General features: G+C 36.9%; 1 protein-coding gene across 1 annotated transcript in view; it reads right to left on the minus strand.

The window, feature by feature from the left end:
• The window catches only part of GFRA1 (GDNF family receptor alpha 1), a 266,196-nt gene that overhangs the window by 66,563 nt on the left and 172,365 nt on the right, over window positions 1-27,268 (minus strand). The window contains exon 4 of the mRNA XM_081328315.1: window positions 18,940-19,279. Coding sequence (XP_081184441.1) covers window positions 18,940-19,279 — 340 coding nt within the window. The remainder of the gene's footprint in view (window positions 1-18,939; window positions 19,280-27,268) is intronic.

The following is a 27,268-nucleotide window of genomic DNA, read 5'->3' on the forward strand; positions in this document are numbered from 1 at the left end:
ATCTTCTTCTATGCACATACAAATATTTGGAAACAACACCCTTCCATTTCTGCACACAACATGTACAGCTTCTTTTCTCCAGGGGCTGCTTTGATGATTCAATAGAGATATTTTATATACACACCTGAAACCTGTCTTTTAAAGGTTTTGCATAGCTCTTTATGATTCTTTTTATTTCAGTTTTTAATTTAATTTATTTTTATATCTAAAAATTTTTTGTTAACATGTTTGAGAGAAAGAAACAAAAAAAAAACCACACAGAAGATATAAAACTGCAAAATGAAAACAGACAAAAACAGAAAAGGGGAAAAGTAGTTATATATGTCTAATTAAATATTCAACAGATTTTTGAATCTACATTGGAAGGAAATAAAATAAAAAGTACAAAATATCATAAAAGCTCTGCCCCTAAAATATATTATGTCATGTTTTGATAAACTGATACAACCGCCTTTTTCAAAAAGAAATACCGTAAGTCATATAGCTCTTAAATCCAAACATTAATATCCGGAATAATACTACTTTTCCAGTTTCTTAAAATACTATTAGCTTCATGATGTTACGTAAATATTTATGAAGAAAAAAGGCCAATCAACGTTGGCTTAGTACTAGAATGCTTGAAAACAATTGAAAGTTTAAAACAGACTAATGCCTTCTTAAGACATCAGGTGAAGCGTGGTGTTCCTATCTATGCTTTTAAAAATCAAGAATGCATCTGCACAGTTCTCTCCTTAGTCACTGCCAGGTCTTGGTAATGAAGTCAAAGTTATTCTGTTTTTGTTATCTCACCTGTTGAACGATTGGTTTTCTGATTTGGCTTTTTGTATTTTTAATCTATTTCATCCATCTTATATTGTTTTGTAACTCCCCACTGGATTAAAAGCAGGACAGAAAGCCATAAATAATAAAGCTTGCTTTTGTCCCGATTATATCACCAGTTGACTTTCAGTGTGTTCTTCATATTTAAGTGCTATATAGATGTTAAATAGCCATAGAACATTCACCACATTAGGCATATCACCTGGTTCTATGTCAGACATATTTAGACAAATCTGCCAAAAATGTGTTCTGAGCACTTAAATATGGCAAGGACAGGTATTAGTCTATTATGTTAGCAATGAGTCTAAAGGGAAATTGTTAACCTCAGAAGCAAGCCTAAAATTATTTATTGTCAGCTGTGGAAAAATATTTTTATAGGAATGACCTTTAAGTGAAACAAAATAGCTTTGAGAACTATAGTGCAAATAATGAACCTGGATAATTTAACGAAGCATAAAAATTGCGATTTTCTGATGCTGTGATAGAAAAGCCCAAGAATTTTTTAAACCACTTTTTAAAGACATAAGAAAACATCTGGAAATCATTCCACAGGAAATAATCCTATGTTAAACAAGTTTGGGAGATTCTACTTTCTTGCACAAACATTAAATATGCATATGATCCTGGCATCCCTAATGAAAGCATTAATTCCAAAAGATCTCTGATTTTATTTTTATATTTTTTTAACTCTTATGAAAGTGTTGCTTACATTCCAGAAATGAAATATGACAAATAGCTATATAAGGCTTTTTTCTTTTTTACCAAAGACAAAATAACAGAACAAAAGAGTTGGAAGGGACCTTGGAGCATTTCTAGTCCAGGGCTGTCAAACTCACAATGTTACATGACGTGTCACAACGTATCAGGACTTTTTCCCCATTGCCGGAGCTGGGCCGGGCGCGGTTTTGGCATGCCGCATCTGGCCCGTGGGCTAGCAGTTTGACACCCCTGTTCTAGTCCAACCCCCTGCTCAGCAGGAAATCTTATACCATTTCAGACAAATGGTTGTCTAATCACTTCTTAAAAACAGTGTTGGAGTACCCACAACTTCTGAAGACAAGCCATTCCACTGATTTATTGTTCTAACTGTCGGGAAATTTCTCTTTAGTTCTAGATTGCTTCTTTCCTTGATTAGTTTCCATCCATTGCTTCTTGTTCTGCCTTCAAGTGCTTTGGAGAATAGGCTGACTGCAAAAAACATTGTACTTCCCTTTTCTTAATCATGTGCATCTATAAATTTGCAGCTGTTTCAAAACAAGTTAACTAAGCTAATCAACTAAGAGGGTTGTAACTTTTATTATACCAGTGTTGAAAGATCTGCATTGTTTTCTAATAACTTTCTTTCCATAAATCCAAATGGAAGCTTTGATTAGATGTCAATAAAGGAAAATATTTGTAGCTCAGAGTTCAAATGAGGGATTCCTTGATGGTTTCAGAGCTTGGCTGGTTTTTTTGCATTACCCAAAATAGCTAATATCATCAGTGCTAGTTATCACCTAGTTTCCTTAATGAAACATCTCATTGATTTGGTATGCATTCCAGTTCAGAACAAAGCTGAAAGCTGGAGTCTATAACCTATCCTGCACCAATTCACAATCTTTAGTTAGCCTGTACTTCTAAAGACATCAATCTTTAGTGACCTTGCTGTGCTGCTACAATGGCCACACACCATTTTTTTTAAATGTTGTTTCCTATCATGAAAAACTACAGTGGAAAGAAAAAGCAAAAGATTGGGAACAGTCAGCAACTAATCAGTCAATTCTTAACTCAACATATTTGGTATAGTTTCTGAATTCACCCCCATTTAGAGTGAAAAGATATATGGTGAATAATTGAACATTGATTTTAAAATTCAGGACAAGTCAGAAAACGTAATGATATGTAATAGGAATAGACCATAAGGCAGAATGAGACTTCTTTCTAATTGCATTCAGATCATCAAAGCTTTAGGGATATGGGAAGTGATTTGACTAAGTTAGGTGGAAAGTCTTCCTTAGCTTGCACTCAGTAAGCACGAAACCACCTTTGGATCCTTGACTATAGGTCAATCAATCAATCTATAGTATAAGATAAGTCAAAATTATCCTGTGATCTAATTTGTGAGTCCATAGGTCAGGGTTCCCTCATAAGGCAGCTGAGAAAATGAGTTGTAGGCTACTTCTAACAGGTGGTAGAGCATTGACTTCGGATTTTATTAAATAAATGAATGAATGAATAGTAAATAATTAAAACACAAACAAACAAATAAATGTATTCAACATTCATGCTATGGTTTTTCTCCATCAGAAAGCAATTTTTCAAAAACAAAAAGATTGACTATCTAGAAAGAAAGGTCTTTAACTGTCTTAAACCAACAAGTATGTTAATTTGGTTGCTCAGAGAGACAAATATATCAGAACATTTATTTAATAACAAACTTTATGATTTTGAAGATCTTGCCATTTGATCTTTTCTTTTTTTAAAAATTAGCTCTAGGATAAAAAGTCTTAGCTCTAAATTGAACTCTTTATGTTTTCTTCTATGTAATACAATGTCTCACGGCAGCTTATCAATCATTCTGCTAGAAACTGCTCATTATATTTGTGAATAACATATATTCATTATCATTATGTCTACTCTAAGAAGAATGTTAAGGTATGCATTCTACTCTATCTAAGATGTGCTCATAGGATTTGATCCTATCCCTAAAAATACATATTATGTTCTGACTGCCTTTTAATGTTTTCAATTTTAAACTGAACAATTTTAAATTGTTCATTTTGTCTTTGAGATATTATATGCTGCCTGGAGTTGCAGTATGCAAGTTGAACAGCCGTATAAAATCTTTAAATAAAGAAATACATGTTCATGTTATTTAAATTCAACTCTCATATGGCCTTAACAGTATCCACTGACTGTTTCAATTTTAAACAATGATGTATATCACTCTATCTGTTCTTATCCCATGTTAGATTGGTTTAAGAACTTTTGAATGAGTTAAAAGGTAGATCTTTCAAAGCTATTCTTTCCAAACATTCTCCCCTATCCCGGCTGATGCACAAAAAAAGGAAGGGAGGGAGGGAGGGGAAGGGAAGGGAAGGGAGAGAGGGAAGAAGGAAGGAGTGGTAAGTACCTATGCATCCAAATGGATCCAAGTATTTTGATATCTGAGACTACTTTTAGTCTTTTGTCACACTGTACAAATTTCCTATATACATTGCTGGCACTCTTAGAATCAATTTGTGAGCTCTTTACATTCAGTTAAAATGAAGTTAACATTTTCTAAGCACGAAGTAAATAATAACTTTATTTAGGATGCAGTTTTATTTGAGTACTTCCAACTGTCATTACTTCATTAATGCACAACATAATACATAATTTGGGAAGCCATCAACATATCTAGAAATAGTTTTAAAAAGTTCTGATTGATGTAAAAAATCTGACAAACTGTCTTGACTGAGATGATTTATTTCAAGTTGAAAAATATAATTTCTATTATAACACACACGTAAGTACTAAGATATACACATTTTACAACTATAGCTTTTTTAAAAGAAACATTGTACCATCTTCCAATTTTTGAAGAAAACGTGGCAGTAAAATGGATAGCTCTGACAACCATGGAGCTGGTGCTGTCATAATAGCAGCATTCCCAATAGTCTATTTTGAAAGCAGAATCTGACATTTAATTTGCTCAATTAAAAATGGCAGACCATTATTGAATAATGACCATTATTGAACAAGACCATTATTGAACAATGAAAAAAGTAGCCACACTGGAGTGCAACTGGCAACATCACTGGGAAGTTGCTCCACTGAGGGGTTATAGAATGTATGGATAAAAGGTCCTGGAATCTAATTTTTTTTAAACATGAATACATACGTACAAAATCACCTCTACATGTTCAGTGCCTGTAAAATCAGGAAATCAATGCATTATGAAATTTATTTAATATCACTTATTTAAAGCCTTAGAGAACTTAGCTTTGCAAAACATAATCATCCATAACTTTCCACTTAAAAATATACAGCAACCCTGCTATTTTAACTCAAACATAAATACGATAAAGCAAATGCAACAGAAATATAGATGTTTAACTTTCTCCTTTATGCAAATATGGTACATCTCATTCTTCTGTTGAAAACAAAAATATCATGTCCTATTTTGAGTTGCACTACTTAGATCTTCAATGAACTGTTATAATATATGAATATATAATATATCAAATAATAGCATTCTCATTTTCTTTTAACAGACATTTATCAGTTACACACCCATCAGTCAAAATGGGTAACACTGGACAGCTCCTGAGATTCCTTACACTGCCACAGCTACACAGCTGAACATTATTACTGTTAGTGTTGCATGAAATGCTTGGTTCATCATGTGAATGGACAAAACAAAAGACAAACTCAGAGAAGTTCAGTTAGAGAAATTCATAGTACACTTTTTTATATCATGTACAGGAGTTATCTCAAGAGCTACTAAGACAGGAGTTATCTCCTACATGGGGATATTAAGAATTAGTCTTGGGATGTTACATGGAAAACCTATCTTTCATATAGAAAACAGTAATCTGATTTCCTCTTCTTTAGGTGGATATGAGAATTCCACAAAATAAAGTTAGCCTCCTTGTTCAATATCATGAAGCTACTTTCAGATTACTGTCCTAAAGCAGCCTTATAGGTCACAGTACACTTGCAGTAAATTCTGGATTTCACTTAGCTCTGAATCACAAAGATAATGATCAAAGTGCTCTACAATGAAAGAACAGAATCTAATTAACTGGGGTCTCTTTATCTTGCTTTCGGCTTGCTTCTGTGGCCTTTGTTTAATCGCTTCAGCATGTAAACCAATTAGAGTTTGAAATTAGCTAAACTGTTTATCTCAAGATACACCCAGTTACTAACCACTGGTATGAAGGATACTGCTCTTTAGATTTCTGTGTTTCTTTGAAAAGGTAAGGTGCAATGAGCCGGTAATGCCATTTAACATTTTGTATGGCAGTCATTTAACTTATCCAAAACAGCGCCATTGCCTACAAGAAGACTTAATTGGGTTCACACAGTTAAAATCAGCAAAGCTATAAGGTTTATGATAAACGTAGAAAATAACTTAAGCTGGCCAAATTACTTTATGAAGCTGTATTTGCAAAGCGGAATGCTTCTGTTTTGAGCAATTTTGGTTTTAAGAAGTTCTAGATTATGAAGCAAAATGTAAAATTTTCCTAACAGTTTCACACAAAAAACTGTTTTGTATACCTCCTAAAAGCCTGATGCCAAACTGTGTGAGAAAATATTATAAGCAGTAAAGATGTGAAATTCCTAGTGATTATACTTGTGGCCTTCTTACCTGTCTTTTCATTCTGAAATAACTCCATCGTGTCTGAACAAGCCAAAGCCCTTCCATACTCATAAGAGATCCTGAAAGCTCCAGTTGACAGATAATTCATAAGTATGTATTAAAATCTTGCAAGTTGATGTTGGTTTTGTGGGAAGGGATGCCTCTCATTGCATAGGATGACAACAACCATCAACTTCCCCAGAAAATGGGGAAGAATGGAATAAAAGCTGGGGATACACAGCCTACAAGGATAACTTTTCCTTTTTCTTACTGCACTTTCCTTAATTTATGGAGATACGGTAACATTTCTTCTTCGTGCGCACTGACTAGACTCCACAGTTTATTCAGAAACTGAAATAAGGACACTGTTACTAAATGTCAAATACCGTTTTATTTCCTTATAGCAGACATAAAATCCAGGGAAGAACAAATCAGTGAGATCAAATATGGGTTCATGAAAGAGAATGTTCTACAAGAAAACCTCTTGCCCTGACTCTACATTTTTGGTACACTGTAAATGCTCCAATAACTTGAAAATGGGAGTCTTTCAAAAAGATTTAATGAAAGACTTCACACATGAAAGCTGACATTTTCAGTAAGAATCTGTAGGACACAGTTAGATTTATTCATCAGATGACATCAAATGAAATGGGCCTTATGCTGAATACACACACACACACACACACACATCTATGTATGTATGCATGTATGTATGTATATATGCATGCATATATATGTTTCAAAAATGCATGAACCTTGGAGTTGGGGTAATATTCTTTGAGCTACAGTATTACTAATTTATATAGGCTTTACAATGTACTAAGATGTCTATCTCTTCGTTTGACCTTACATGTAATGTAGAAGTTCATATTTCCTATTTTGAACGATTGAGGTTTTACGTTTTAGGGAATGCAAGACTGCTTGCAAACAATGGATAAATTGTAAATACCCATCACTAAATTATTTTCCCTAGTGTATTCTTTCAATTAAAAATCAATCAATCAATAAAGTAAAAGGACTGTGTTTATTGTTAGATCAATCACACATCGAGGTTAAATCTGAAACCATTGTTCAATCTGCTGGATCGAACAGGTTCAATCTGCAGTTTTCATAACTTTCTTTGACTTGTGTGCATCCATAAGGCTTTTGTCTAGAATGTAATTTGAGATGAGGAGGCAATAGGCTTCAGCTGAACCACAGCAAGATTAAATGGCTTTGGATCCATGGAAGTTCAAGAGCCCTAATTAACCTAGTTCTGGATGGGGTCGCACTACCAGACAGACCAGGTGTGCAACTTGAGGATTTTTTGAGACTTGCAACTTTTAATGCTGTAAGCTGCCCATAGTTGCTTTAAAAGAAGATAGGCGGCAAATAAATTTAATAAATAAGATAAAAATGTGGGCACTATGTATATATCAGTTTTTCTATTATTGGCCCTGAAAGAATTCAATTGTGTTTCTTTGATTTCTGCTAATGATGACTGGATTCGGTGTGTGGGTAGTAAGATTATGTATGTGGCTTCTAAGACTACAGTTTTGGTGTGAAAAAAAAGGTTCCTATATTACTATAAAAGCCAGAGAAACTCTGAATATGAAATTCTCCCAGTAATGATGTAACTGGAAAAGCTTATTGCATGGAAGCTTTAGGAGTACATCAAAGCTTCCACAGAGCTCTGGAATAGAGGTATATTGTTTTCCATAGCCAGACAATGTCAATTTCCATCCTTATGGATGAGGATCAATGAACTGTCACAACAAAATGTATGCATTTTCAAAATGATACCACAACTGTTATTTATATGTACAAATCTGTGAGAATACTTCATTTTGGAATCATTTTCCTCTGGGATTTTCATGGCAGACTTTTGAAATTCACACTGTGCACCTGCTTGTACTTTATATTTGCAGGAGAACCATGCCAATAACATCTAGAAAGAACATTTGCGTAAGATGACTGAAATAGCATGACAAAATACATCATTTTTTTTCCTTTTAAAAAGCAATATTTAAATTCTGCATTTTGAAAGTTATTTCATTATTTTGATTTTGGAAGTGGATTTTTGTTCATTTGTTTCTTTGTAAGGAAGGGAAAGTACCTTATGTGACATTACTCTATCCTGATACCTGCAGAGACTTATCTTTAAGGAGTATGATTACTTCAGTAGAAAAACACATCTGGATTCTGAAACAAGCCAAGAAAAACAATATTTTTGGCTACTTCTACGTAAATTGCTGCCAAGCTTTTCTTTGACCATTATGTGTACAGCAGCTGTGAAGAACAAAATGGGAATGTGCTTTAATTACATTTTTATTTTTAAGAGATACTGGGTAATTTTCCTGTTCTCTTCAAATGTTTATTACACTACACAATTCATAGTTGCAGTTGTTTTTAAAAACTTTTTAGATGTTTAGTTATATTCTACTGTAGTGATATTCTTTAAACACGGCATCAATGTGGTAAGATAATATAAATTTGATATATTAAATAACCAACCAATAAAACATTTTCTTCATTCAAAAGCAAGACTTCAAAGAGTAAATAGCATAGACAGTTTTGTGCCCTTCTTTGTCAAAACATGAAACATTTAGATCAAAATTGTAGCAAACTGGAATTACGTCATTAGTTCTTACAGTTTGGTGAAATACTCTAAAGTCCTAATTCCCAAGATTAGACTTAAGGATACTTTGTGAAAAAGACCAAATATGCTTGGAGCACTGCAAAAGAACAGGTCACCGTGGTCCTTCAAGTAATTATCTGAACATTCACATAATCCACCCATTCGTCCTTAAATAAAGGAATACCCCATTTCTATGCATTGTTAACTTGAATGCTGAATTACTAGGAGGGGCAATAATTATTCAGTTCAGCATGGTTATCTTTCTCTAATGAACTTAAGTGATTGCCTATGCACTGATCTGAGAATAAAGGCAGCTCTGAACCAAAATCTTCTGATTCCAACTAGTATTTATTGATTTCTGATGGATAAAATTGGTTGATTTGATGGGCCTGCAGTTTCTTTTAACAGAAGAGCTGGCAAAAAAATATTGAAAGATCCCATTTTTAATAAAATGTGTTAGCTGGACAAAGTGGCACTGATCTTGCTCTGATTTTTTCCCATTTTAAGAATAATTATTTCTTAATGGTATTGCATTAATGGTGAAGATGACATTCTGAAGATGGCAGACAAGTACCTGCTGCTTGTTGGGTGTCAGATGGGTAATGGGTAGTCAATTGCCTGGTACTGTTGTGTGACCTGTTATCTGGGTCACCGTCAAGGTTGGCTATGACTAAACAGAAGCAACATTAATTAAATTTAAATGTTCAGTTATTATATAATCATTGTTTAACAATGCTAATTGACACCAGAAACCCCATCATTAAGTGGCATGGTTGTAAGTTAAACCCCCCCACATACTTAGCATTGGCAGTTCCAGAAGTCCCATTAAGTGAGAACTCTGTGGGTTGTTCAGAGAAGACCTCATGTGACCATTACTTCCGACTTCATTCCTTGCATTGACTTTGCTTGTGGGAAGCAGCAGGAAAGGTTACAAATCACAGTCCCGTAGTTGTGAAGACACTGCAATGTTTTTCAGTATGAGGTCCAGTCATAACTACCACTCATTCAGCACTGTTGTAAGTTTGAATGATCACGGTATGAGTAATTACTAAACAAGGACCCAAAGAAGAACAGGGAGACTGGTACCTATGCATCTACTTTGTGGACTCTTGGAAGCCTATAAAGCCTACAATATTAGACCATCTTCTGAGAAAAAAGAGCGCCAATGGCAATGGATCCAAGCAAATAGTAGAACAGGCAACATTTTAGTTTTCTTTGTTCCCATTTGAAGGAGAAGAAACGTGAGAATGCAATGAGGTAGAGGAAAAAACAGTGGGGGGAAAACTGAGCTTGCTCATATTGCAGGAAGATATGTGGCAGCTAGACAGGCTTGAGAGAAAAATAGAACCTTTATCTCTTGGCATAAATAGTGGGCTTCCTGGCTAGAATCTTACCTGATAGCATATTGTATGCAAGCACAAAACCTAGGGAGGGTGTGCAGAAAATTCAGACTGATGAAAAGAGCTTATGGTGCTACCCTGCACCACTGCTTTCATCCATTCTGATTAAAGCAGCAAGATCCTGCAGATGCCATGGCAGAAAAGCCATATGTGTGATGCACCAGGACCATGATGAAGAATCGAGACATAATTAAGGAGCCAGGCCAGTTAAATAGTTGATTCATGTTTTTAACCACAAGATTAAAAACAAACTTTACCTCAGAATTTAAAAGAAGAAAGAGAAAAAATCAGCATCGTTTTCTTTATTTAAAGACAAAAACGGGATGATGCTAAAAAAAATCACATCCTAGATGTGGGAATTATTGAATATTTTGCATCAAATATGTTGTAATGATAGTGTCTTAAATTTTAATCGCTATGCATAACTGAAAAGATATGACAGTGGCTGACTGCAGGCACATGTGCTTAGAAATATAATACAAAAGGAAAAGAAATGGGGTCATGGGAAGAATAAAATAAAGGAAGATCAGTTAAGTGTGTGCTCAAAGCATTAAGCCCTAAGCTTGTAAGAACTAAGTTGAAACCAAGGTGGATGAGCTGAAAAATTGAACATATGCAAAACTTTCAGGGTCATGGCAGAGAAGTCTCACCTCTATGCTTCTGTATATAATGAGATTTTGGGACAAGAGAGAAGCATGTTAAGAAAGACAAAAACAAGAAACATTGCTAAGAGTAATAGTTTTGTTCATTGTTCATTAGGATTATGGAAAGAAAGGTTTGTGACTGGCATGCTTAATGAATGATGACCACTTTGCTTGATGTGGAGATAGACAGATAGATAGATAGACAGACAGGCAGGCAGAACTAGTAAATAGTGCATGCATATCTATCTATCTATCTATCTATCTATCTATCTATCTATCTATCTATCTATCTATCTATCTAATCTATCATCTATCTTGCATACCTATCCATATTACCAAAAGAGACACTGAATGGCACACAACAATCACATCTTACTGCAATTTCAGTATTTGGATGAGATGTATGGAGGAACAGTTCAGAAGATTCACACTGCTTCCCCTGCAATGGAGTGAGGTTTAGTATTAGAATGGATGCAAAGCAATCTAATTTATGGGACAAACCAATAAAAATTTAGCATTCTGCATATTTCAGTTATCATGATAAATATGTCCCAGATTAAAATCTGAATAAGAACTTTGGAATCAGTACTCAACTCAAATAGCTGCATTAAAAACATTGGAGGGGAAACTTCACAGAGAAATGGAGTGTCCTATAAAATATAGTTTTAATACAATAATGCATTCAATATTTTTACATTATATTAATACCGAGCTATGTGAACTAGAGTGGCCAAGATTACTACAGAAAAACAAGGATGTGGATAAACTCTGTAGATATTAGTGTAAAAGTCACTGGATTCTGTAAAAGCCATTGTATAATTATCCCTATTTAACTTATATGCAGAGCACATCATGAGAAAGGCAGGGCTAGAGGAGTCAAAAGTTGGAATTAAGATTGCTGGAAGAAATATCAACAACCTAAGATATGCAGATGATACCACTCTAATGGCAGAAAGTGAAGAGGAACTGAAGAGTCTCTTGTTGCGAGTGAAGAAGGAGAGTGCAAAAGTTGGGTTGAAACTAAACATTAAGAAAACCAAGATCATGGCATCCGGCCCTCTCAATTCCTGGCAAATAGATGGGGAAGAAATGGAGGTAGTGACAGATTTTATTTTCCTGGGCTCAAAGATCACTGCAGATGGGGACTGTAGTCAAGAAATTAAAAGACGCTTGCTCCTCGGGAGGAAAGCCATGGCAAATCTAGACAGCACACTAAAAAGCAGAGACATCACCATGTCAACAAAAGTGCGTATAGTCAAGGCTATGGTCTTCCCAGTTGCAATGTATGGCAGTGAAAGTTGGACCATAAGAAAGGCTGAGCGCAAAAGAATTGAGGCCTTTGAACTCTGGTGCTTGAGAAGACTCCTGAGAGTCCCTTGGACTGCAAGGCGATCAAACCGGTCAGTCCTAGAGGAGATCAACCCTGACTGCTCTTTAGAAGGCCAGATCCTGAAGCTAAAACTCAAATACTTTGGCCACCTAATGAGGAGGAAGGACTCACTGGAGAAGAGCCTAATGCTGGGAAAGATTGAGGGCAATAGAAGAAGGGGACGACAGAGAATGAGGTGGCTGGATGGAGTCACTGAAGCAGTAGGCGTGAGCTTAAATGGACTCCAGAAGATGGTAGAGGACAGGAAAGCCTGGAGGAACATTGTCCATAGGGTCGCGATGGGTCGGACATGACTTCGCAACTAACAACAACAAATAATTATCCCTAGGTATCTACTGAAATTCAGGAAGGACTGTATTGAAGTTCATTTGGTAGGTAAAGGTAAAGGTTCCCCCGCACATGCGTGATAGTCATTTCCAACTCTAGGGGCCGGTGCTCATCTCCGTTTCAAAACTGAAGAGCCAGCGCTTGTCCGAGGACGTCTCCGTGGTCAAGTGGCCAGCATGACTAGACACCAAAGGCACACGGAACGCTGTTACCTTCCCACCGTAGTGGTCCCTATTTTTCTACTTGCATTTTTATGTGCTTTCGAACTGCTAGGTTGGCAGAAGCTGGGACGAGTAACAGGCGCTCATTCTGTTACGCAGCACTCGGGATTCGATCCGCCAAACTGCCGACCTTCTGATCGACAAGCTCAGCATCCTAACCCACTGAGCCACCACGTCCCTTATTCATTTGGTACTCAATATCAAATGAGTACATAATGAATAAATCTGAGGCCTTAAGAGGCATAAACTCTTCTACATAAAGACAATAAATATCTGGCCAAAAACTAACATAGTACTAGTAACAATGTCCTAACTCAAAGTGAAATAAAGAAATCAACAAGAGGAATCAAGATATAACTGTGGCACTACTTTCTCCCAGCACACAGAGTAGATTCACATTTAATCAATCATAAGGGGCATTCCTAGGTGCAATAAGCTAAGTCAAACAAGAGAATATAATCAAATGGAATATCCAGGACTGTTATATAGTTTAATATTTTTAAACATTAAGAACAAAATTGATGAAAAACTAAAAAGAAATGTCATTTAGATTACTAAATTTCTTGCATTTTTTAATCAATGATTGTAAAATTTCAGCTGATTGGCACTATACTTCAAAGAATTTGTCATTTTTTGGGGTGAGCTTTTGATTGAACAAGATCATGCTTCCAGTTCTCATTGGTAGATACCAATATTTATTTGGGATATTATGACAAAAAGGAATAACAGAATGTAAGGACTACTCAACTACAATGCTTTTCATTCTGGCAGTAGTTCCTTTGTGACCCACATTTTGAAAATATAGTCTTTTACAGTGTGTGTATGCATGATCTCAAAGGAAAAAGTGTCAGTAAAAGGCTAAAGGAAGATAAGCTAGGATACTGTTTGCATGTCAGCATTTTTAGTCCATTTTCTCTTAAAGGACACTGGAAGCACACAGAGAGCCAGTTGAAGAACTCTGGGATCTCAGCAATCAACTTTATATATTCCACGTGTAAATTGTTCTATTTATTGTTTTAATATGAGAAGCATCTATACAGATAATGATCCTTCCTAAAGGTGGGGGATCCCAGAAGTTACCATACATGCTCTTCGGTTGATTTATTTCCTTCAATTAGAAAACAAAATTAAACACAACTCTCAATGTCCAAAAGAAGTGCCTAGAGGCCATTGGATATAATTATTTTCATTTAGCCCCTGCAATGTCTTAACAGACTTAGCATTTTTAGATCACAGCACTGGGACACTGGAATCATTTTCCCAACCTTTCTGAGGAGGAGGGAAAAGGCAGCAAAGGTAGTTAATGAATATGGATAAATTTGAGCAGAGCAAATGAAGAAAAACAAGGTCACCAAAAGTTATGCTGAAAAGCATCAGGCTTTTCTCGCCATCAGTTATCATGCAAGAAGCCATTACACTGGACTCAAGTCCATGAATATTCTGTGGAATCCTTTGTGTTCGCTGAGTTTTGTTTTTTGCTTGTAGATGTTTCATTACCCAACTAGCTAACATGATCAGTGCAGGTTTGTTTCTTTCCTTTCTGCTTCCTTCTCCTTATTTGTCTTTTACATTTACATATTTATTTGTTAGTAGCTGTTAGAGCAGACATGTCAAACACAAGGCCCGGGGGCCAGATCTGGCCCACGAAGTGGTTTCATGTGGCCCCGAAGCCATCCTGGAAACAATGAGAGAACGGTCCCCACTGCCTTGGCCCTGGCCCAGAGACCTCCTTCTGCCAGAGACCCCCAGATCTGTCCCACTCCTGCCCAGGCCCCCATAGGCACCCTTGATGCCAATGATGTAGAGCTGGCCATGCCCACCCAGTAGGCCATACGCACTCCAGCTGCGCCCACCCAGTAGGCCGCGCCCACCCTGGCCATACCCACCTGGCCCCCTGAGGGCAACCACAATGCTGATGTGGCCCTCAATGAAATTGAGCTTGACACCCCTGTGTTAGAGTCTTGTGGCTGAAGAGCAAAGGCAATAGTATTTAAATAATAAATTAAAGAAACAAAAAGAGTTACCTAAACAAGCGGGCCTACAAAGGAGATCTGACTAGTAACACAAAGCCTATTATCTTAAAAGTCTCTTTATTAGATCCAAGTAATGAAACTTTTTATAACTTGTTCTAAGCTTCCTCCCATTATATTCCAAACAAACTCCCAAATATATAAAGCGAGATAGCAAATCATCATACTTCACACCATTATTGAAATAGACATAAAATGGGGATTTCCTACATGCATGACTAATACGGAGAATCCAATCAGGTCTCACCTGATTGATGGCCTTTCTTTCCACTTATCCGTTTTCTTTTCTCCTGACATTTCTTCTTAAAAAACCAAAAGTAATATGCAAAATCAGCAATCTTTCGTGATTTTATTTATTTATTTTTTTATGCCACCCATCTCTCCTATAAGGCAACTGTGCACTGCTCTCCTCATTTATTGTAACAGGTTATGCATGTGAAAATTTCATGTCATACGTGCTTTCAATCTAGAGCAGGGGTGTCAAACTGCCGGCCCACGGGCTGAACATGTCACATCGAAGCCACGCCTACCCCATTGCCGGCAATGGCAAAACAGTCCTGATACGTTGTGCGACGTCATGTGACATCACGAGTTTGACATGTCTGATCTAGAGCACTGAATAAAAGATAAATGTAAACCAAAATAATGTCAAAGAGGATTTCAGTTAAAAAAAACAAAACACCAAGAGAAAATACAAGTAAGTCCTCAGCTTATGACAACAATTGAGCCCCAAACTTATGTTGCTAAGTGAGTTTTGCCCCATTTTACAACTTTTCTTGCCACAGTTAAGTGAATTATTGCAGTTGTTAAATTAGTAACCTGGTTAAGTGAATCTGTCTTTCCCATTGACTTTGCCTGTCAGATGGTCAGAAAAGGAGATCATTGTCATAAATATGAACCAATTGCCAAGCATCCGAATTTCCATCATTGTGATCATGGGGATGCTGCAACAGTCATAAGTGTGAAAAACAGTCATAAGTCAGTTTTTTCAGCACTGTTGTAACTTTGAACAGTCACTAAATGAACTGTTGTAACTCGAGGACTTTGAGCTGAGTGTGTGTGTGTGTGTGTGTGTGTTTCAAAATGACAAGGTAAAGAAGCCATCTTTATATTCAAGTCTAGCTAGTTCCAGTTTCAAATGTAGTATATTCAGTGGAGTAAATCCAGCAAATTTATATTCATGCAATGTTGAAATGGGCAAACAGCGTTCACAGGCTTGCTAAATTGTCTACCTTGACTTTTTTTCCCTAGTCATCAGCGTTCTGGAAAATCTTTTAGAAACCACATAATAAATTGTCTCTGCGTCATTAAACGAGACTGATGGAATTTTCTCTGCCTATAAGGCCAAGATTAAGCTTGTTTCCAGTGTCAATAAGCAGCACTGATTATCAGTTTCTCAAAATAAGAGAAGACATAATATGATTGAAAATTGGTGATATTATTTTCTTATCAATAAAATAATTTAATCCAAAGAAATATGAAATATGATTAGAAATAAACACTGCACTGAAGCTCTTCATATCAGAGTAGATAGATAGGAAAAGGCATAAGCTGAGAAAATGACCTATAGGCTAAGAGCTGTACAGTGCATAAACAAAATAATGTTGCCTCTACAGTATATTCACATATCGTTTGTTCCATATTTCTGAAAACTAATACTCTCCATATTTATAATATAGCTTCCAATATTCAAGCTAGCAAAAGGTTTTCACATTGTGTTTCAGCTCCAGGGACACTGCAAAAACTCAACTATGGCAGTGCAAGGTACTTAGCTTCACTGCAAAATACTGTTTTTGGAAAGTATCTTGATGTACAGGTTTAATTTCGATTATTATAGAAAGTAGGAAATAATAATGGAAAGGACAGCAAAAAGTAATGATTCCAATGGATTCAAACACTTCTTAAAACAGACAGAATAATCCAATTTACCAGTAAAATTAGAGAATACCTGACACAGTAAGAGCAGTTGCCAAAATTCAACAAAGGAACTCAAAGGGACAAAAACACAAAGGGACAAAAACAACAAACAAGACATAGTAAAAAAACACCTTTGATTTGCTAATTCTCTAACCACTAAGAATGGAACTTATCAGCCTATGTCCAAAAGTGTCTCACTGCAAAATTATAAGTCAGCATTACAATTCCAGGAATCAGCCGTCTGATATAACCTGTTTTGCACATGCAAGTCATTATTTAATATTACAGCAAACAAGTGATGAAAAAGCAAAGGTGACCTAGCTCTGAAACAATTACCTGAACAGCCAGACTGTTTTACTGCTTGTAAAACCTACAAGCAGAAGCTACAATGGAAAGAGAACTGTAATAGGTAATCTGCACAAAAAGCCATTTTCATATTCCTGCTGCTTTCAAAAAATAGCAATAACATTTTTTTGGGACCAAGGATGTGGAAAGTGCAATGATGAGAATGCAAAGTCAAGAAAGATGAGGAAAAAGTGAGAAAATGAAATAGCATTTAGAAAGTTGGATGGCTAAACGAATGAAGATATCAGGTGGAGTAATGATGGCACTTAAAAGAAATACATGCTGCAGTTCCAGAGAGGAGGCAATCTTGGTTAACCATTTGATTTCCTATCTTTCAACAGTCAGAGAATGTGACAGTATTCTAGTTGTCAGTTTCATGAAAATAGCTACACAGCTAGGAAGCATACAGTTGAAAATATTATTTCAGAGCTGTACTAATCAGAAGAACTATACGTAAAAGAAACCCAGACCCTTCAAATGATTGAAATAATAAATGTGTGAAAAGCAGGAATAATGGCCATTATCTCACCAGTGATTTTAAAAAGTCTTTACATTATAATAGGACCATAGTTGTGTTACAACCTTTTTTTTAATTAAAGAGTTTTACAAAAAAATTTTTACAATACATATCCCCAAAACCCACCCGCCCCAAACCACCCCCCTTCCCCCCCCCACTTCCCAGAGCTGAATACAGGGTCATAGATATAATAATCATATTCTAACTAAAATTATCCATTATAAAATTAACCAAATTCATAATGTGCTTTAACTCCCCTTTAACATTTGATACATTAAAATTATTAAAAACATAATAATAATAACAAACAAAAAAAATTATTTATTTTTTTTTGTGTGTGATTATACTGAAATAATGGCGAGTGCTTGGCAGTATAAATGACTAATGAGGAAATGGCCTCTTTATTAGAAGACCAAAAAAATCATTAAAGTTTATTTATTTATCATATTTATTTAATGCTTCAACTTGATTCTATGTAATTGAAGTTGGTACGTTCTCAAAGTAGTTTCTTTTAAAAAAGAAACAAACAAAACTGATGTCATACTTGATGTTCTAACTTGTTGATGTTTTGATGAAACATCCAAACTTGAGTAGTAATAGATAGATAGATAGATAGATAGATAGATAGATAGATAGATAGATAGATAGATAGATAGATAGCAAGCAAGCAAGCAAGCCCGCATACTGCAACATAAAAATTACATAGGAAATGGAATTTTGCATTTACCATTCCAGTCTGGGTTTTAAAGAAGATTGTGAGTATATTTTTGGGTGATCTGCAATTGGACTGATCCCATCGCTTGTTGATTTTTAAAAAAATAGTATTTCACTGGTCTCCTACAATATCAAGATTTGCTTGACTTTTTTTTTAAAAAAAGTTTGCTTCACTGATAATGAGTCATGTGTATCATTTCTTGGAAATGGTCTTTTTTACCATTTCAGTCTATTCAATACCTTCCCTCTTCTTGCTTTAAATATCATAAGCCACACCAAGCTATGAACCAATCACAACCTGTTTAGGAAAACTAATTATACTTATACCAACTACTACATTATTATTTTTTTAACTTATCAAATATTTCTTAATTAAAAGTTGTTAATTCAGCTGCCAAGAACAGCTAGAATGGTAGAATTGTTTAGAAACGATAGACTGCTTCATTTTCTTTCTTGCTATAGGTACATATGGGTGTTTATACAAACACAGTTTCCAGGGATAATAGATATTTCAGTGATATGCAACTAGCTGTTTTTATTATTCTGTTACAGATTACAAGTTTTCTTTCCTGATTGCCCTGTTCCCTGATGAAAATACTGTTCCCTAGCTCGGGCAATTTCAGCAGTTCCTTGCAACCACCTCATTAATCACCCAAGTGTCATGTGTTATCTTACCTGCAGATGTAATTCGTCTTGCAAGTATCTTGTAAATTCAGGCAGTTTGGTTTCTCCCTGTCCTCATAAGAACATGCAGGAACAATAGTCTGTCGTCTTCTTTCTGTACATGCAATATCTCGGCAGGAACAGAAGAGCATTCCATAACTATGCTTGGGGGGAACTTTGTCAAAAAACTGCCTTAGGGCCTTGTGACACTTCCGCTTATTGCAGATTTCATTAGACACGCTGTAGGTACAGGGAGTTATGTACGCCGATCGATATTTCTTGCAGGTATCATTCAGGTTACAGGCTTTTGCAGCATCCAGACAGTTGTTCCCTTTCGAAATGACAGGCTCCGCTGCATTTACAAAAAGAAAAAAGGAGAAGAAAAGATTATTGCAGCAAGTTGAAACTTAGATCAGGAAACTTATAATTATTACAGAAAATCTAAGGCAGAAAGGAGCCTCTGAGAGAAAATATATAAATGCCTAGTGTTTTTAAATTTATATACCACCCGTCTCGCAGTTTGGGGAGACTACAATCATAGTTTTGATGCTCAAACCTCAAAGATTAACTTGGAATGCAGATTAAGGGTGCCACAGAACATAGAAATAAATCTTGGCTCAGAACTGCCTACTTAAGCATGCCCCAAAATGTTTGAAGCCAAATTAAATAGGCTATTTATATGATTTTGTTCACGTTAGGATTTCCTGTTCAGAATTAGAAGTCGTGCTGAGTTCATGAATATAACTTCATACTACAAGCCTAGATATGAACCTAGTTCAAGAATTATTTGATTCAGTTACAGTTTTTTGAGGACCAATCTCTAAATTTCAGCAACACCCCCGCCAAAACCTTTAATTGGCAAAAGATAGTTGTAGCATCCTAGTAGATTTTAACATCACCACAGTCATAATTATACATTAAATCACAAGTTTATTTTGTCTACAACAGTGTGTAAGGAAATGCAAACTAAATCCAAGTATAATTTCCATATAATTTGCAGGGCATATAATTATGCAATATAGGCATGGTAGACATTAATTACTATACGATTACAGAGTAATTATATGCCTATTTGTTTCTAGAAGGCAAATGTTATGCAAAATGCCTTAAACTATGCTGCCTGCAATAAGCGGTTACCAAGATTCTGAGCTGTTACATGTCAAAACATAGATTTATCTTGGTATATTCTAATATTGCTAGCAGTCCAACATGTTGCCTGCAGTTAAGAAAGAAACAGGGGAGTAGGGCCTCATCTGAGCCTCAGATTTTTATCATCTTGCCACTTTATCCTCAGCCACAAGGATGCATAAGTCTCTCAAAAAGCAAAGCTTCAAAAAAATAATAGAACATAAGTCCATCGTGCTGGTCTTTCCCAGTTGCATAAATCAAGAACAAGGGTCTATTTTGATCTCTTTACAGGTAGCCCTTGACTTATGATCACAATGGAGCCCAAAATTTATGTTGCTAACTGAGACATAATTTCACAACTTTATGTGCCACATTTGTTAAGCGAATCGCTGCAGTTATTCAACTAGTAAACACATTTGTTAAATGAATTTGGCTTCCCCATTGACTTTGCTTGTCAGAAGGTTGCAAAAGGTGATCACATGACCCCAGGACACTGCAAGCGTCATAAACGTGAACCATCATGGAGATGCTGCAACAGTTGTAAGTGTCAAAAATGGTCGTAAGTCACTTTTCAGTGCTGTTGTAACTTTGATCACTAAACAACCTGCCTGTATTTTTAACGCATATTTGTTAAAGTTTATATTTTTTAAAATAGCCAAGAAAAAGTAGTCGCAGTCAGGCATTATTGCTTTAACTTCAGGAAAGAGATATGCATGCTTTAGTGTATACTGAGTGAATACTTACATATTGTCCAAAAAAATCTTTTTTTGCAGTAGCAAAACTTAAATAGGACTCAAGGTGAGGAAGCTGAGCATGAAAACAGAATGTGTGGGGGTAATGGGGGATCAACTCTACAGGTGCAAGCAATAATAAAATCCAATGAGGCTATTAACAAATAAAAGGAAATATTTTTGGCAAACATAATATATATGTAGTAGCATTTTCACTGACACAATTCATGGATTTTTTAAAGTAATAAAATACAATGGAAAACATAGGGGTTGCCATGCCACATATTATCCTACAGTAAAAGCAGATATTAAATCTTTTTTGATATTCTATGTCTGCCAAGAAACATGAAGATATTAAAAAGAGCATATGTCCTTTTTGAACATGTTCTTTATGCATCAGCAAGCACCATTAATAGAAGTAATGTAGATTTAGGTTCCAAATTAATGTAATAATCCAAGATATCTGACATCTAGCATCTGAATCATGATAAATATTCAGATTCCTATCAGGTCCCAGAAATGGTCTCCTTCTACCAGTACTGAACAATTATTGGTGCCTTGTAGGTATGACATTTAAATCATACATTGTGTTTAAAGTTGACTTAGAACCAAACAAATTAATTATTTGCTCCAAAAATATTTGTCATGCATTTTTCTAAACTTGTTTGCTTGCTTGCAGATGTTTCATTACTAGGTAACAAATTTTTTGTAACTTGTATTTTTTTTGCAATTACAAATTACAAAAATTTGTGATATATCACATTTTAATTATGTAATACATCTTTCTACTTGGCTAAATAATAGAAATGGTTTGCAAAATTGCCCATGTTAATACTTTCTTGGCTAAAATATATAACATTACTATAATATTACTACAATGATCTTCAATTCTGTTCCTGTTAAGCTAGTTTAACCAATATATTGCTTATAACTATTTTTAGGTTTTCATTCATTATTTTTTTAATAAATAAATCAAAGCACCCATCATAATACTTGTTCTTTGTCCTATTTTTCTCATAACAACCACGCTGTAAAACTTTTTATGTTCAAAAACCTCAAGAGACTCATTTTCTGAAAAAACCTAACAACTGGATCTTCTCCTGATCCTTCTGAATCTCCTGATTCAGGATCTATACTAAATGTCAAACAATAAAGCCAATGTGTACATTGCCCTGAGTATCTCTTGGTGCATTATAACATAGAAATTGGAAATGGGGCTAGCAGCCATGAAGTTGGGCTAGTGGAGACAAATCATTTAACAAATCATCTCCAGTTCTAAGTGAAGGAATGACATAGGCTACTTGCACCACTGAGCTTACACTGATTCTTCCATGGAATTAGAATGTTCCAACTAAAGATTTTCCATTGTGAAATTGAATCAGGAATGGAAAATCTTTGTTCTTTCAATGTCTTCGGCTTCCACAACCAAACTCAAACTGAGTGATGAAGCCATTTGTAATCCAACACTAAGATTTCCATCACCGATATAAAAGTTATATTTTTAAAGAAACAATGAAGTCCTTTGTTCAAGACAACTACAACAAATTAACTGGCTGAAATCTAGTATATGGAAGCAGTGCCAGTCCTTTTATCAGTTACTTTCATTCCAAAACAGTAAGTTCAAGTGCAACAACAACTGTAGCTCAAACAGTAACTATATAAACAAACTGTCAGCCTTATCAGGTAGATCAGACAGGACAGATAAGCTAATTCTAATTCATTGTAAAGCTACATTAGCAGAATCTTAGAAGTCTGAAACAGTGGCGTAGCGTGGGGGGGTGCAGGGGGGGCCGGCCGCACAGGGCGCAACATCTGGGGGGGGCGCATTAGATGCATTTTACTTTAATTACATCAGTATTTTCATAACAAACAATACATGTGCTTAGGGGGTAAGGGTTTCTTTAACTAATCTAGTGGAAGAGACTCGAGTGCTAAAATCCATGGGTTAGGGGGCGCAAATTACTTGCCTTGCCCCGGGTGCTGACAACCCACGCTACGCCACTGGTCTGAAATTACAATTCTCCCGCCATGATGTTTACAGCCCAAGAACTTGCTTCTGACACTCTTGCTCCACCATTATGTAGCCATGACATTTTTATCTGAATGATCTCTATGCAGAATCTCTTTGCCCCATTTCCCAAGACCATTCCCACATACCATTAAATGTATGGGTATGTTGCTTATTTGTTTTTTTATTATTGTTGTTTCTCTTATCATTAATTGGCACAATTATCGCTAGGAAGTATTAACATTCTTGTGGAGTGTCCTATGAAGGAAAGTAGTTTTTTCAAATATCTAGCATAATCTACAGGATACACTAGCTATTTTCACCTAATATTTAAATCAGAATGTCTTTATACTGTATGGAAAAATTAACATCACATCTGGCACCTTAGAAAAATATGTCTTTAAAAGAATTGCAAATATATGAACCAGGAAAGTACTACTCCATGCATTACAATCCCTTTAGAAAATCTATACAGTATGTGATCTGCAAATTTATGATTAGCCGCAACTGAAATTGTACAAAACATTGAAGTATTTAATGGTCAGAACAATCACACCCCTTAATTTTCAGAAGTGTGTGCAGATGCAAGTCCCATTAACTTTAGTTTGGAACATGCCTAGACAATACTTTGAGGACATTTCTGACAATTATCAGGTGATTTATACCCTATTTCCTTCAAAAGTGATATAAATTTTTCACTGAAGCAGATGTTCAGACTCAATGTTTATGAAAATCCATGTCTCTTTCCCCAGTAACACCTGTTATTTTGGCTGCACATAAAATCATTTGAGAATATTTGGATTAGAAAGTTAATTGGTTAATTAATAGATTTAGTACCAGTATATGATTGTTTCCTTTGGTTCCATGTAAACATAATACAAGAATAGTTAATCCTTAAGAAAACAGATATAACATATCCAAAGTTGGGCACTTTAAACCATAGTGATTTCAAATGCAAAGTTCAATATGACACTAAATCTCTTTTCATGAGACAACAGCAATGGCATGTCAAAAGATTTCTTTTTGTAGGATGGTGCTTATAATATAGAAGAACATTCCCAATTTGGCACTGTTTAGATATAGTAGGCTATAATTCCCTGAATTTTTAGCTTCAGGCTTGTAATTTCCAAAGCTACAGCCCCAACATAGCTAAAAAGTGCTAGTTTATAGAACCATATAATGTCAGAATTTTCTACCTTTGTTTTATTATGTGCTATTTGCTGATAGTAGCTGATTTTTCTTCAAAAGCCTAGATAAAATCTTCCATTCTAAGCCTGCCCCAAACTAAGCCTGCCCCAATTATAATAGCCAAATGCTACATCCCATGACACCTACTTGCTATGTGTTGAAAATATGGCTAATATTTTTGGTTTGTAATGATAATTTTTCAAACAAAGAAAACCCTGCTTGTAACTGCCTACTGTATGTTCTTAGACTCTATCTTAATAATTCTTAGGATATTGGTTAGGACTTAATTATTACATTTTCACCAGTCCTAGGCTATGAATCTAACTATATAATAATAGGCTACAAATAAAATAATATAAATAACAAAAAGTCCATCTAATCCTCAAATACTTCCACCATTAATCAATTTCAGCTGGCAGCTTTACTAGAAATAATCTCCATCCTGTGATGATACCTTTAACACAATTAACAACAACATTTGCCAGGTGCTTGGGAAGTAGGTGGATAGAAATGCCAAATCCAATCTAAACATCTGGTGAACTGTATGACCAATCATAATAAACAAAAGAAAAAAAAACAAAATAGTCTTTTTTAACATTGGCATTTAGGTATCCCCCTCAAAATAAGCTTGGAGTTTAAGAGTTTCTAAACCTAATGAAATAAGTAAATAATTAAATAATGTAACAGATGTTTCCCCCAAATTAATAGAGAGGCAATAGCAATTCTTTAATGTTCAAATAATTTAAATTATTATTATTATTATTATTATTATTATTATTATTATTATTATTATTAATTTTATTTGTATACCGCCCTTCTCCCGAAGGACTCAGGGCGGTGAACAGGGCAATACATATTAAAAAACAAGATACAAAAATTAAAAACGATTAAACAAATGCCCATGAATAAGTTAAAACACATTAAAAAATAGATTAAAACAGATTAATAAAACCCAACCCCATCCCATCAGGCCAGGCCAGCTTGTTCGAAAAGGTAGGTTTTGAGATCGCGCCGGAAGGAGCGGAGGTCAGGCGCCATCCGGAGCTCGACCGGAAGATGGTTCCATAAATCCGGCGCGCCCACAGAGAACGCCCTCCCCCTGGGGGCCACTAGTCGGCATTCTTTGACCGGTGGCACCCTGAGGAGGCCCTCTCTGTGGGAGCGTACTGGGCGGAGGGAAGTTGATGCCGGCCGCAGGTGCTCCCCAAGGTATTCCGGACCCATGCCATGTAGGGCTTTGTAGGTCATTACCAACACCTTGAATCTCACCCGGAAGACAACTGGAAGCCAATGCAGCTCGCGGAGCAGAGGTGTAACATGGGAGTGTCGGGAAACTCCCAACACAACTCTCGCGGCTGCATTCTGTACCAGCTGGAGCCTCCGAGTGGTCTTCAAGGGTAGCCCCATGTAGAGAGCGTTGCAGTAGTCCAGACGAGAGGTCACGAGGGCATGAGTGACCGTACATAAGGCATCCCGGTCTAGATAGGGCCGCAACTGGCGCACCAGGCGAACCTGGGCGAAGGCCCCCCTAGTCACAGCTACTATATGGTCTTCTAGAGAAAGCTGTGAATCTAGGAGGACTCCCAAGTTGCGAGCCCTATCTATGGGGGGTAATAATTCACCCCCCCCATAGAGAGAGATGGGATATCCTGAATATCCCGAGATGCCGGTACGCACAGCCACTCGGTCTTGTCAGGGTTGAGTCGAAGCCTGTTCCTCCCCATCCAGACCCGAACCGCCTCCAGGCAGCGGGACATCACGTCGAGGGCATCACTGGGGTGGTTTGGGGTCGAAATGAAAAGCTAGGTATCATCAGCATACTGATGATACCCAACTCCAAAACCACGAATGATCTCACCCAGTGGTTTCATATAGACGTTGAACAGGAGAGGCAAGAGGACCGACCCCTGAGGGACTCCACAAGCGAGAGGCCTCGAGGTCGACCTCTGCCCCCCTGCCAACACCGACTGCGAGCGTCCCAGGAGATAGGAGAACCACTGAAGAACCGTGCCTCCCACTCCCAGTCCCCTGAGACGCCGCAGCAAGATACCATGGTCGATGGTATCGAAAGCCGCTGAGAAGTCTAATAGGACTAGGACAGAGGAATATCCCCTGTCCCGAGCCCTCCAGAGATCATTCACCAGCGCGACCAATGCCGTCTCCGTGCTGTACCCGGGCCTGAAGCCCGATTGGTACGGGTCTAGATAATCCGCTTCATCCAGAACCAGAGGAAGCTGATGCGCCACCACACTCTCAACAACCTTCGCAAGAAAGCGAAGGTTGGAGACCGGACGAAAGTTATTTAACACAGCTGGGTCCAAGGCAGGCTTCTTGAGGAGAGGTCTCACTCGAAGAGGCAGATATTACCGCCTGGAACCAGCCTCGTGTCCCCTCCTGGGCTGCATAAACCAGCCAGGAAGGGCACAGGTCCAATAAACATGTGGTGGAGCTCAGCCTCCCCATAATCCTGTCCACTTCCTCCGGAGTTACAGGATCGAACTCCTCCCAGATCACATTGACAAGATCACCAGTGTCCTGATCGTCCGACTCTGCCCAGTCGGAGTCCAAATCGGTCCGAATCCGAGCGATTTTATCCAACAGATGTTGACTAAACTCCTTGGCACGCCCCTGCAAGGGTTCCTCACTCACCTCCTGATTGAGGAGGGAGCGGGTCACCCTAAACAGGACGGCCGGGCGATTATCTGCGGACGTGATAAGGGTAGAAAAGTAATTAGACCTCGCCACCCTTATCGCTGCGAGATAAGACCTAATGTAGGTTCTTAGTCGCAATCGGTCGGATTCAGATTGGCTGGACCTCCAACTGCTCTCTAGGCCCCATCTCCAACGCTTCATCTCCCGGAGCTCCGCGGAGAACCATGGAGCCCACTGGGATCTGCGCTGGGTCAGGGGCCGCAAGGGTACAACTCGGTCAAGTGCCTCCGTGGCCTCCTGATAGCATGGAGAGAATGCTATCAACTTGTGTCTTAATGATACCCAGTGACTGGTTATGGGCACTGCACTTTACTGAACATGGGAGACATGCAAACTCCTGGCATCAGCTGCCATGTTTAGTTTCAGATTTCCTCAGAAGAACTAGCAGCATGCCTAATGTTGGAATTCCTTGTTGGAATGTATTTTTATGCAACAACTACAGTAGCATTTAGCCAGTAGATGGCAGTGATTACAAGTCTAGGTCTATGGAATATACTCTACGCTCTTTTGTTCTAAGTACAGTTTCCTGTTTCCTGTTACAGTTATATAGTTGAGCAGTAAAGCACATGGTGAC

Source organism: Vipera berus (assembly GCF_964194415.1).
Source record: "Vipera berus genome assembly, chromosome: 5".
Classification (NCBI taxonomy): Eukaryota; Metazoa; Chordata; class Lepidosauria; order Squamata; family Viperidae; genus Vipera; species Vipera berus.